The 13,532-nt window shown below is 40.1% G+C and overlaps 1 protein-coding gene across 1 annotated transcript in view; it reads right to left on the bottom strand.

Annotated features, from left to right (window-relative positions):
• SYNJ2 (synaptojanin 2) overlaps nt 1-13,532 on the bottom strand; it is a 64,892-nt gene that overhangs the window by 25,046 nt on the left and 26,314 nt on the right. Inside the window, exons 5-12 of the mRNA XM_084201910.1 lie at nt 10,971-11,054; nt 9,133-9,194; nt 6,312-6,408; nt 3,152-3,324; nt 2,661-2,742; nt 2,282-2,431; nt 2,019-2,184; nt 14-205 (exon numbers count right to left, since the gene is read on the bottom strand). Of these exons, the coding sequence (XP_084058036.1) occupies nt 14-205; nt 2,019-2,184; nt 2,282-2,431; nt 2,661-2,742; nt 3,152-3,324; nt 6,312-6,408; nt 9,133-9,194; nt 10,971-11,054 (1,006 nt within the window). The remainder of the gene's footprint in view (nt 1-13; nt 206-2,018; nt 2,185-2,281; nt 2,432-2,660; nt 2,743-3,151; nt 3,325-6,311; nt 6,409-9,132; nt 9,195-10,970; nt 11,055-13,532) is intronic.

Below are 13,532 nucleotides of genomic sequence, written 5' to 3'. Positions count from 1 at the left end.
TGTGAAGTCTTACCTTGAAATTCTGAAACTCCTGAGAGCTTGGGAGAGTCCAGCAGCCAGTCTGTCAGCTCACTGGTACCAAGGATGTTGCTTCGAAACTGCTTTCCCCCATTCACATTCCAGGTCCCCGTGGCAACACGAACACGCTTGGAGCTCGTGAATTCAAACTGACGCTCTGACATGGCCTTCAAAATACTTGGAGTTACTGACAGAAGAGGGGAGAGAGAAAGATGGCGTTTAAAAGAAGAGTGTGCTATAAAAGGACAGAAGCCATCCACACTGCAGCAGCACAGTCCCTCTGAATTAATAACATTACCCTAGCAGCAACAATACAAAAAAAACAATACAAAAAAAAACCCCAAACTCCTATGGCAATGGCAGTAGCTACAAGACAACTGGGGTTGATGTCAGCAATTTCTCTTCCAGAAACCAGGCACTCTTTGAAAGCTTGGGAATGGCTGGTTACCTACTTTCAGCTTACATTTTTCTGTACTTCTTCAAGTAATAAGCAAAAAAATTCTTTTATCTCCCATAATCTTTTCAGTTTAGTCTACAGTGCTGTCATGGTTTAAACCCACTGGGCAACCAGTGCTTAGTAGTACTTGTCTCAGCTCACTCCCTGCCCCTGCAGCAAAATGTGGGAGAGAATCGCAAGAGTAAAAGTGAGAAAAGTCATGGATTGAGATAAAGGCAGTTTAATGGGACAGAAAAGGGGGGGGGGGGGAAAGATAATAGAATTAGAATATACAAAACCAGTGCGGCACAGTACCCAGTTCCAAAGCAGCAGCCTTCAGTCAGCTTTCCCCCCTCCCAGTTTATATACCAAGAATGGCATCATTTAGTATGGAATACTCCTCTGACCATTTGGAGTCAACTGTCCTGGCTGTGTCCCCTCCCAGCTTCTTGTAGTCCTCCAGCCTTCTGAATGGGAGAGCATGGAAAGTGGAAAGTCCTTGACTCAGTATAAACACTCTATAGCAACAACTAAAACCCTCAGCTGTGTTACTAGCCTGCTGTGGTTTAAACCCAGTTGGCAACCAAGTACAACCCACAAGCACTTGCTCATTCATTAGTCTTAACATTATACCACACACGAGGAAGCCAATGAACTCCATTCCTGAAACCAGGACAAGCAATCAAGCATGTCAGAAGTTACAACTTAAAATTAAGCCCTTAGAAGTTTAGAATGTGGAAGGAAAGATGGAGAGCAGCACAGTCTCACATCAGTAGAAATCTACCACTACCATGCCTCTCTAGCTGGGCAAGAACTCTTCAAATAAAACCCCTGCTATATTAACTTATTTTGCTGAGTATAGAAAATTAGCAATGTGCTTTTGCTGTCTAAACAAATGAAGCAGAGTTAATCGTTAACTAGCCAACTTGCAGTCAGGCATAGAGAAGTAATCTATATTTTCCTTGTGGTCAACATCAGTGAACAAGCCCAGGACTGAAGTGGTGCTGAATGGTTCTCTGGTGTAAACTGACCACTCATTGTGGGTGAAATTATTTTCTATTTTGTATGTAAATATCTTCTCAGAGAGAGCTGAGTTTATTCTAGACGGGCGCAAAGAAATGTGTCTATGCTGTGGACTATTAGGGGCCTGGAATAAAGCAGGAAATTAACTAAAATAACAGAGATGTGCCTTTAAAGATGCAAATGGCTAAAAGCATGTGCAAAATGCAAGGACACAACTAAGGAGATAAAAAGGCTGAGCTCAAGAGACCTCCTCAAGACAAACTCAGGACAGACTAGGAATATAGCCCTAAAATACTTCCCTCTGATCCAACTATAAACTGTCAGAGGTTATCACCATTAAAGAGCAGAAAAACATACTCAAAAGTTCAAAACAAAATATGAGAAATAAGTGTAAGAGTTGTGCTATGGTCTCTTGGAAGTAGTGCTTTTAACAACAGATCTGTGCAACAGCAGCTTATATATTGATTGAGGGTACAATTGCTTATACCTGACAGCTAAAAGCAGATGCAAAAGCAAAGGGGAGCATTTAGACTAGCTTTACCCAGCAGTGCAGTCTGGTCCATGAGCATCTTGCCTTTGTCTGCATACTCCTCACGGTAGAAGTCACCCATGAGCAGCAACTCGATGGCTTCCTGCTTCACTGTATCAAAGAAATTTGACTGGATGGTACGAGACACAGAGCGGGCACCATCCTTGAGCTTCCCAACCTACAGCAGACAGGAATTATGAATTCAACTGGCACTGAAGCATAAATAGGACATCTTTCTTTACTTGTAAATAAAGAGTTTTGCCATTTTTCTTTACCTTGTTCTTCCCCTCAACAGCACGATTGCCACTAAATACTCTGCTCAGATTTTGACCATTGAGAGTCCACATCTCCTTGTAGGATTCCACAAAGCGCTCAATTATAGGTTTAGAGTTCAAATCAAGGCTCTCTAATTGAGCAAACAGTATCTGGATTAGAAGCAGAAGGAGAAAAAAAAAACACAAAAAAGAAACCAACATTGTTTTCAAATGTGTTTTTGCTTTTTACCCTCAGTATTCCAGCCAGCACCATTCTGTATCATAGAGCGGCAAGACTGACCTGCGTAACTGAGACTTACAGCCTCTTTCCTGTCTTTCCCACGGAACAGCCAATGTATGTACTACAGGTATCCCACGGAAGGTCCTCTGACAAACTCACCTCCTGTGCAACGAAGGACTGTACACTATTAGAACGATCCAGGCAGTCCAAACAATTCATTCGAAAAGTACCTGTCTGCAGACTTTGGCAACCAAACACAAGAGGAGGGAGGAGAAAATGGTATATTTTAAAACAACATCTAATCATGAGTTGATTGAACAAGATCATCAAATGTTCAGCCTGAGTACACCCACCCACGTTTTGACAGCGCAAGCACACTGTGCACAATATATTCCATTAACACATCTAATTACTTGATTACATCTGCAACACTATATTAGCAAATCCACGCACTAGTAAATTTGCAGATTTGAAACCATGGAGACGCAATTAAGCCAAATCATTGATTTAGCACCAAGACTACACTTTGTCTTAAAATTTTATTTCAAGATGGTCAATTTATGGTCGTGGTCCAAACACAGCAAGAAACCTGGGAAGGCCAGGACAAGCAGTGCCTGGCTACACTGGGACAGAGGGGCAGAGACACTCACCGTGGACTTACATGCTCGCCCTTCGTGAAGATTCCGAAGTCTTCCCAGTGCAACTTCAGCTGAGGCCTCAGCAAATTTTCCAGTTTCTCAGTTTTCCCACCTTTCGCAAATTGGTGGTAGTCAAAGTTTATCATGGGACTGTCTTCCGCATGGGAAGAGGCCCATAGCAGTTTCTGTTTAGGTAAGAGAATGAAGGAAAACAAACCCTGCTCAAGTCACAGGTAAGGACTGATACCACCACACTTTTATCATTAATAAGCCTTGACTGTTAATCACATAGTTCATAGGGAATTTTGAAAGGCCAGACATTAAAAAACCAACTGAAGTTCCCTGTTTGTCTTCTTCACAGAAGTTAAACTGATTGTTAGAACCCAATTTTCCTGCAGGAAAACTGTAACTGCAAAGTATACATTAAAATTGTGCCTTGGCTGGTGGCAGCCCTTCAGCAATGGGCTGCTGCTACCTCTGTGCATGAGGTGAGGACAGCACCAGCAATGCTCTAGGCAGGCTCAGGGGGAGGAAGTAAGTAAACAATTACACCCCAGCAAACGTACTATAAAGTGTTTGTGGTAAACTGCAGAAGCGAAAGAAGAGGCACAAATAGCCTCAGTATTTCATCTCCAGTTTCAATGACCTCACATGCATTTCCGTAATCACCACAAATTTCATTAAGGTATCTGCAACAGCACATCTACACCATTAAGGTATCTGCAACAGTAATACATCCTGTTCTCCACAAGAAAGGCAGAGAGAACCATTACATTAACTCAAACTATGCAAGCCTTTGTCTATTCTCTTCCCTCCTGCACATTCTCTCCCCAAGAGATGGATGATTTTCTCCACTTACATTGTGACACACAGTGGACAAAACAAATCTGATATTACATTAAAAGTGTAGATGTAGCAGTTACACCAGCATAATTGTATTGAGTAAGCCATTAAGCCTTTCCTGCAGAAAGAAATTTAAAGGCAGTGCTTGGAAAGAGACCTGTAAAATGTATTTCATTAGACTGTTACTGTTGACACCCCAATCTGCCCTGACAGATGCTGGCACTAGTAATGCACTTGAGGATGGCATTTACCCACTGCTGCAGTGTAAATTATTGTCAGGGTATTTGCAACTCTACACTACAGTCTTGCTTTTACTGTAAACATAATTACATCTGTTATAGGGAATGCTTGTGGGAGGAACAGCATTTCCTGGGAACAGTATTGATTTTTAGTCTGGTCTGATTCAGGTAGTGCATAATAAATGGAATAAATGGTAAATGAATGGTAACTGCGACATTCTGATCAAGAGAGCCCAGCAGCAGTAATTACAAGAATAATTTGAACCAACACTGATAAGAATTAATAAGGTTGAAGCAAGAGTGAAGAGAAAGAAATAAAAGCAAAAAAAAAGATGGAGAAACTAATGACAGGAGACAAGTTTGCAACCCTAATCACACTCCTATGAATCACTTTGTTTTTAATTCAAGCCATTTAAAGTCATAAAAGTCAAATGAACTCTATATTCTTCCTAACATCCATTTCCTATAACACAAAGTTAAAAAATGACCAAAGAGTCATTCTGAATGAATACAAAACTTCAGTTTTCAATTATGTCAGTCTAAATTCTTTGAGCTCACAGGGTATTTTCAGAATTTATTTATTTCTAAAATAGGCAAAAAAGTAACAATTTGGACAAAACAACTTAAAATTTATTTAAATTAAATTAACAAATGCAAGGTCTTTATTCTAGAGATGCCCAGTCTCTGACTTTATGTCTGGTTGCATGATATTGGCTAGAACATGATCTTCAGGAATGTGAGAATTTGAGAAAATATCAGTATCAAATTATCAACAAATGTCATGCTTTATGTAAGTTATTTCAGCATTTCAGAATTTGTTATCTTTTACCTTTAAGTTTCAGTGGGGTTTTCAAAACAAACAAGCAAAACTATTTTAAAGAGAGGGAAACCAAAAGATTACAGTCTTAGCCATGTCATGCAGATATTCAGTAAGAAGCTGAAAACAGAAACCAGGACCAGACTCCACTCCTTTGCCTTCCTCACTGCCTTGCAAGTTTTAGCCATTAATCACTTTCTTTGGCCACATTCTGTACAAGGGGAGATCTTCATCGTTTTCTGCTGGTGAAGTAGATAGTCCTTCCCAGCCCTTTTGCAGGAGGAGGAAATGGTCATACAGAAAAACCGACAACAAACTTGACACTCCCACTAAATTCACTATTGCAACAGAGAGGGAAAGAAATCAGGCTCTATTATTTAACCACAATCTTTATTTTGCTTAGTTTCACGTAATAAATGTTTCGGCTCAGAGCTGCTGGTATTATTCTCTACCAATGATATATACATGGCACTTACTACAGGTGTGTACTTAAGTCATCCTATCATTAGTTTTAGGAACATAAACTCTGAAGTATCTGAGCCAGTTTGCTAAAGCAACAAGCACTTAAGGAGGCAGACTTCCATCAATGCCCAGCCAGATTCAGGCAGCTACTGCACTACTGCAAATCCCATTCAGTGACAATCTGTGGCTTTAAATTCACACTAGTTTTGAAAAGAATACCCCACTAGAAAGCAGCATAGCTTTAGTTCTAAAATACCTGACAACCTTGCTTTCAGGTATTAGTTGTGCCTGGGGACTATTAGAGGCCAGGAAAATCTCTCTCTGTGTACCAAACTGTAGTCTGGTGCTCAGGCAGCCAATTCCAACACAATCAGTGCAAGATAGCTATTTCCCATTACAATCAGAGCAAGAAAGCTCAGTGATACTATGTCACTGTGCTCAGTGATCAAGGCTCACCCAGCCCCCAGGCAGCTCCAGCTGTCCCAGGGGATTGCACAGGTGGACACATACAATGTCAAAGCTGGCTATGATTCACTTTTGCAAATGTGAACTATCCTTAGGAGTATTCAGGCAATTTCTTTTTAAGTTTGGTTAAGGAGAATGTACGCAAATGTATGAAGAAGTAAGGAGAAAGGTTGTGCTGGAAATAGCCATGAAAAAAGCAGCACTATTCTCAGTATGTAACATGTGGTAAAGAGCTAAGATAATTTCTTTAGAAATACTATTCATCACCTCCTGGGCTAGAAGGAAAACAGAAGAACATGGAGGCTCAAGGGAAATCAGCGGTTAAAATGAAAATCATTGCTTTTACCTTAAAAGCTCTGTTGAGCACCTCCTCTCCTCCTCTGCTTCCCAATAGGTTAACGATCACTTGTTTTCCATACTGCTCTTTCAGAAGCATCATATGCCTACAGCAAAAGCAACCATAATAGGTACTAAACAAAACTAAGTTATGTTGCCTACTGCCATTTTCAAAATACAAAGTAGAGATCACTGATTGTTTCATCCAGCAGAAAGTCTTAGCTATACCATCTACAGACATCTTTCTCAGTTTCCTTGAAATCAATTATTAAAGTAAAAATGGTGAAAGTATGCAATGAATAGATACAGTATTCTGTACTGAAATTAAAGAAAGAAGCATCTTAGGAAATAGGCCCCAAATCTTTTATGTCACTGTTAGCTTTGACATTGCCCTTCATGCTCCTACCTCTTGGCTGTTATCCCAGGAACTACACAGCAAAGAGAGGAAAATGTATTACACTTCAAAAGGAATTATCTGGCATCTTGCAGAGCTGAGACTACTAAGAGTCAGCAGCAGCAATGAGGCCTACAACTACACTGCCAAGGCCAGAGAGGTCCAAACACACGTCACAGGTGACAGGGCTCAAACATCTCTGAGCTACTGCAACATGGAGACATTCACTCTGAACTCAAATCAAGCAGGAAGATGACTAATCATAAGAACTGCTGCACTGGATCAGAACAAAGGTCCTTTCAGCCAAGTTGTCTGGCTCAGATTCTGCAGGAAAAGCTCAAAATAGGACAAGTATAAAGTGGGCTGGAATTTTGGGTCTATGTCATTAAAATCTCAAAGCCTGACATTTAGGGACTCTCAAGAGCTTTTAGCCCATTCTCCCCTCAAAATATCTTTTTCAAGTTGGAATGCATGGTCTGCAGAAGCTGTGCTGGCTCATCAAGACATAATCAGATCTTAAAGTTGATTTCCATCATGTACAGACAACACTGTAGTAGTACTTAAGAGGAAGCTGGATAGAAATAGACAAGAAAAATAAACTCACAAAAATGAGAAGTTATTACATGCTGCAAAATAGAGTGTAATGACAAAGTGTGTGAAAACCAGTAAGCATACTTCTTCTGGCATAACTCTAAATCCTTTAACCAGAAATAAGTTACACAGAAAACCATGGAAGGGGAGAAAAGAAAGAAGTCATCAGCATTGCCTTCAGAAAACACAGCTAAATATATTTTCTGGTGCATTCTTGATTCTGCAACCAGTCCTCTGTATGCCAACTCATCCCAGATAGTTGCACCCTTCTGATACCACCATCAAGACCTTACCTCTCTGCCAGTTTTGCTTCCTTACAACAAAACTACTGAAGATTAAGTCACCTGTTTGAATACTGTGAGCAAAGCTCCCTGTGGATTTCTCAGGGAGAGAGACAGAGGAAGAAAAAATATCTAACAAGATTACCATCCGTTTCTCACATGGTTAAATGGCCAAATTAACATCTCAGAAAAGCTGTATCAGGTTGTTAAATTCCAGTGTACTTTTCCATAGAAGCAGTCACTTATTTCCTGCCCATTTTCAAAGGACTGTCTTTTGCAGATCGGTAAGCAGAGAGATCCCTAAGTTCATCTAACTTACTGGCACAAGGGAAAGAAGGAATAGTGCAAGTTTATATTCACCTTTCTTAGGAGAAAACTATTCACCAGTTGTATTAGGGTCAGGACTAAAAGGTTGCTCCTTCCTGAGGTACTCTCAATTCCATGGGCAGTACATGAAGATGCTGAATAAGCTACTGTTTTCTTCTTGCATGAAATATCTCTGTTGTGAAATGCAAACCTCTATGGATGGAGCTTCAGGGACACTGGCAGGGCAAGTTATCACATCACCAGATGGCCAAGAGACCAAGAGTCTCAAAGGCCATTGAATTAGGTAGGATTTAAGAGCCTTAAAAGCTTGGAGAATGTAGGCCAAGAACCTCTGGAGCAGAAACTGCTATGGTGCAGTCCCTTTAGATTCTAATCCCTGTTTGGGGTCTTCACTGTAGCAAAACCATTAACAGTCAATAATGTCCTGTGTGCTAACAGCTGTGGTAATAAAGAGGCCTTACACAAAATCAACATACAACTTGATCTGCCAAAACCAAACCAAAACAGAAATTAATCACTTGACCTGCACTTAAAAGGTGAAAATTTCCCACAGACCAAGTTCTTCAGACCAAGTTCTTCACGTGTTTTTCAGGCACTGTTCCCATGGATATCAGTAGAAACACACCCTTAGAGGATAGCATTTCCTAGTCAGACATCCAAAGGAATCAAGCTAATGCATGTCCTTTTCTACAGTTTCTGGCTGACAGTCTTAATGGTTTAAAAATGTTTACAAGCTAGTCTGGGCATAAAATAGAAAACATCAGCATAATAGCATCATACAACACTGGTCACAGAATAAGGCATTGCTATTTCTGTGTAGGAGGAAAACAGTGAAGAGAAGACCAAATCCAGAATGGAGTGAAAGCAGTGTTTACTCTTTAGCTGCTTCTGTTAGCGTGGTAAAGCACACATATTCTGTGTACCATGAGTGTAAACTCACATCTGTTGGCTCACAAAGGTTTGCATAAACACTTCTTCTGCATATCACTCAGTATTTCTAAACTTTTACAGAAATGAGCCAGAAGACCAAATTAATTCAATTACCACTGGAAACAAGAAGGAAAAAAGCACCAAAAATGTGACTAAATTAAGTAAACCAGTTTAATAATCTACTACACCTGGGGCATTTGCCACATCATCTGAGAGATGTTTCTCAAGATTTCCTAGGAAAACCAAGTTGTGGAACCTTGGATACATGCCAGGCTGCTGTGTTGATGCCAAAGTGGAATGAAACTTACCTGTCAAAGGCAGGTGCATTGGCTTCCAGACCTCTGTTGAGCCTTAAATGGCGGGAACCAACCTAAAATAAAATATTAGAAGACCAAGAAATAGAGAAACCTTCTTAAACTGCTAGAGTCCTAAGTCACTAGATGTCTCCCTTTTTCCTTCAGAGAAAAACATTTTTTTAACAGCACCAGACATCTCTAACAGACTCCAACCACCCCCACACATAATATCCTTAACACAAAAGCCCCATCTTTTATTAGACAACATTTACAATTACAAGTGAAAACACAATTACCATTAAGCAAAGGGATACCTACACATCTTTTTATGGCCAAACAAATCACATCTCTTTGCCAGCTTCCTCTTGCAAATAGCACACACTGCCTCACATGAGTATTCTGTGAGCCTAGCATTTTTACTGTCCTTGCCTTGGTAGAGAGGGATGCATTTATACCAGTTCCATGGGTTGTGTATTCTGACTTCTTTCAAAAGTATCAAGTGATTCAAAAGTATCAGTGATTCAAAAATATGAAGAATGAAATTCTGTACCATCAAACTAACAGGTCTTTTGATATGGATGTCAATAACAGTAGCCTCAAGTTCCTTTTGAATGGTAGCTACTGTTACAAAATTATTACAGAGGGCTTCTTTCCTCTCCAAAAACTACACTCCTAAATATGCATAGGATCATGCATTGTTTCCTATACTTCATCATCTTTATTTGTTTTTCATGAGGTTGGCTTCTGCAATTCTTTCTAACACCAGTGCCAGTACATTCACACCCAAGGAATAAGAGTACATAATCTAATCCTAAGATTAGGCAAAAAAACCAGGCTTACTAAAAAAATCAAAAATTCTGTTTAACTACAGATATTACCCACTAGCCAAAAATACTTGAGGGAATGCTCAATGGCTCTGTAACGTACAGAACAACAGTGCTGGATACAGCTACACCGTGGGCAGGACATGCACAATCATATGGACAAAGTTGCTTTATAAAAAGAAGCAACTATTGCACTGGATGGTGCAAAAAAGACAACAAGACAGGGATCCTTTATTCATTTCCTTTTGTGCTAAATCCAGTGCCTCTGAATAGTACATAGGTTCTAGTTTAATGATCAAAAAAGGTACCATGTAACCTTTAAAGTGTCTTAAAAAAACAGTTATGCGATGTACTTTCTCTACTAACACACACAAATACATGTGCATACTGATTTTAGTTGTGTATCTCTCTGTTAAAAGAATGCAAACTGTGCTAGGAAGATTCTTATTTGGCCTTACAACTGTATACAAACTGCAAGCCAGAGACCATATATTTGACACAATAACCTTGTGATGAAATCCTACATCTCTGCCTCACAAAAGGTCAGATTAGATCACTATCACCCTTTTGACTGAAATCCCCGAAACACACCATCCAGATATTTTACTTTGTTTCATGATACCATGCTCCTATAGAGCACTGGTAAACCTAGATACTCCAGTTGTATTGTGGAGGTCAATATCATCAAGCCAACCAGGCATTTCAGATGAATAAACCTGAAAATGTTATCAATACATAGCTGTAAGCTTCAGTTTATAACATTAGGACACAGCTCTTTACAAACAATTCCCTGTAGAGGCATTCGAACACACAAAAATGTTAAACTTCAGTCACTTATAGCCATTTGTCTGGTATAGTTCTCTTTATCTAAACACACAAAATTTCCTGCAAGCTAAACCTAAAATGAAAGAGCTCAGCACTTTCACAGAATGAGCTTTGAAGTTCATATTAAAAAAAAATAAGTTAATTCTAAATTATAAGTAGCAAGAGAGAGAAACAAGGTAGCCTTTCTGATTATTTGTTTACCTGAAGCCTCGTTTGCTCCCAAAACAGTGGAACAGAACCTCTGATCTGCACAAAGGAAGAGACATCATCATCCAAGTAAATTGTCTGTAAAAACAAAAAAAAGGGAAGTAGTTCTGCAGTTAGATCTATCAGCCTGTGGGCCCTTCATCAGGTGACAGTTAAAGACACTGAACTCCAAGGGTAAAAAAAGTAAACCATGGATCTCCCTGTATCCACTTACCGCTCAGCCTCTTTTCCATAGTCTCACAGGCAGTGGAACAAAGCACAACGTATTTGCTTTCATGTCATCATCACAGCAGATTCAAGTCACTTCTCACCAAAACAAGAGAAAACTTAAAGCACCACCACATCTTTCACCCACAATCTGGATCAAGATGGATTTGATCTACTGGTGGAGACACTGGGAAAGACCAGGCATACACTCTCCTGCTGTCCCTCTCACAAAACTCAACTGTGCAAAATGTCATCGCTCCTTGTGACTGATGATGGGTAACGTCAGGTGGGGGATAAGCTTATCTCCTGCTGCATTTACCATTTCTTATTTCACTGCATGCTGTGCCTTGTCAGAGAACCCAAATAAAACTCGGTGAAACCAGCAGCTTTGCCACTCCCATCCTGAGGTACAGTGAGCAGCAATGTGATCTACTTCTTTTCCAGGGGGCTTACAACAAGAGGTTCCAAATTCTCCCTTTCCCAACCAGACCTCAAACTCTCCCTTTACGTGGTCTCAGGATCACTGTTAACAAGCTGATTTTGGGTCAAATCCGTACAAAGACTGATTTCCCCTTTTGCCTTCCCCCATCCACAGTCCCCAGTCAAAGTGTTACATTATGTTAACTTAGCATAAAAGGTACTATCTTCAGACTGAATATGACCACAGAGCAACTGTGCAAAGCCCAGCTCGCTCCTCTGGCCTATACTTAGCAGTGGAATCCTGGCTGCTCTCCACAAGGATACTTGATACACATGATACACATCTCTGTTATCTCATGCATGACAATGACTGCTCTGCAGCCCTGGGGAGGAATGCTATCCAGGTTATCCAGGTAGCTGCACTCACCACATCATATCATTTGGCACAGCTGCTGCCAGCTGGCTAGAAGCTCCGAAAATAGAATAGAAAATGAATAGAATGAAAATGGATTTCTCTACAGCTTTAAAGTGTTTTGTCTTTTCAGATTTGCCGCTAGATGTGGTCAATGGCTGGCACAGGGAAAGTACCTGACCTTGACTTCTCATCTTCATAAGCATTATCAATGCACAGTTTCTAGAGCTACATGTGTGAAAAAGAGATATCTAGATAAAATTGGTGACAAAACATTTATTTAATATTTACCATATTTTTGCTCTGCAAAAATATGGTAAATATTGAAACTGTCTCCATGTCACTAAGATGATTTAAGTGGCTTCATCATGGACACAATGTCAGTGCTAGAAGGATAGCCAGCCCAGAGCTAGTGCAAAACTATGTTTCCATCTTTTTAACCTCTCGCCAAAGCGCTAAGAACCCTCTTCTCTGTTACATTCCATCCTAGCACAACCCCCTGAAGAGAGGGGTTGCTCAGAGAAGCTTTCTTGCAAGGCCTGTGTCACAGTTTGAGCAATGTGACTCTAAAACATGCTCTTCCAGTAAAGTTTTCTGAACATTATTGGCACCTGAGTGCAGGAGCTAATTTCCATGGCAACACACTGGTGTGCCTTCTCTTTGTACATTTGTGCTCAGAAGAGATCGTTCCTTCTGCAGCTGGACTGGGAGAGGAATAAGCAGCCCCACCTTCTTCCTCTTTATCACATTCTCCCTGAGATAGGTTGTGCCAAGATGAGTCAGACACTTCTACACACTGAATCATCCTTTCACTCACAGCCACGGACCCAAAGAAACTCACTCCAAGGTAAAGCAAATTAATAGCAATACTACAGTCCCAGCATCATCCTGACTAATACTAAATGAATATCAGAACCTGAATCTGTGCAAAAAAAGATTCAGGACTGGCCTACTTAAGATTTTGACGATAATCATAATCTTAACAATTACTGAGTAGAAATGAAACACCTAATGATGGCAAATACAAAGCCTTACCTGAAGTACAAGGTGGCCACTCAGCTTGCAACAGATGATCAATTTTCTTTACAGTATTCTGGGAAGTCCCTGTTTCCCTACCTAACTGCAAAACTGACAGCTCAAGTATTTCTTTGATGAGCTCTTTTAGACATCCAGCTGCAAATCTCTAGACCCACTGATAAACAGATAGTGATTCTAATTCAGTACCTGCAGTTTAACATCCTTCTGAGTTACAGTTTAAATGGAAAGTATTTCCTCACTTACAGACCATGAATATATAACCTACCTTCTTCCTGCCAAATACAGAAGAAAAATACTGACCAAACATTTATTTCTGCATTAACAGATGCTCTGATTCCACTTATTAGTGAGTTAACAGATGTTTGTTACCAGTACCACTCATATTTTCTGTTCACTGGTTTTAACCCATTGCCTCTTCTGTTTTCTGCTCTATTAAGCTGTCCTTTTAGAGAACGGAACAGCCAAAATATTCAAACTAC

This window comes from Fringilla coelebs (assembly GCF_963513975.1).
Source record: "Fringilla coelebs genome assembly, chromosome: 3".
In the NCBI taxonomy this organism is placed as follows: Eukaryota; Metazoa; Chordata; class Aves; order Passeriformes; family Fringillidae; genus Fringilla; species Fringilla coelebs.
The sequence above is the reverse complement of the archived record's forward strand: the minus strand, read 5'-3'. Positions and strand labels throughout refer to the sequence as shown.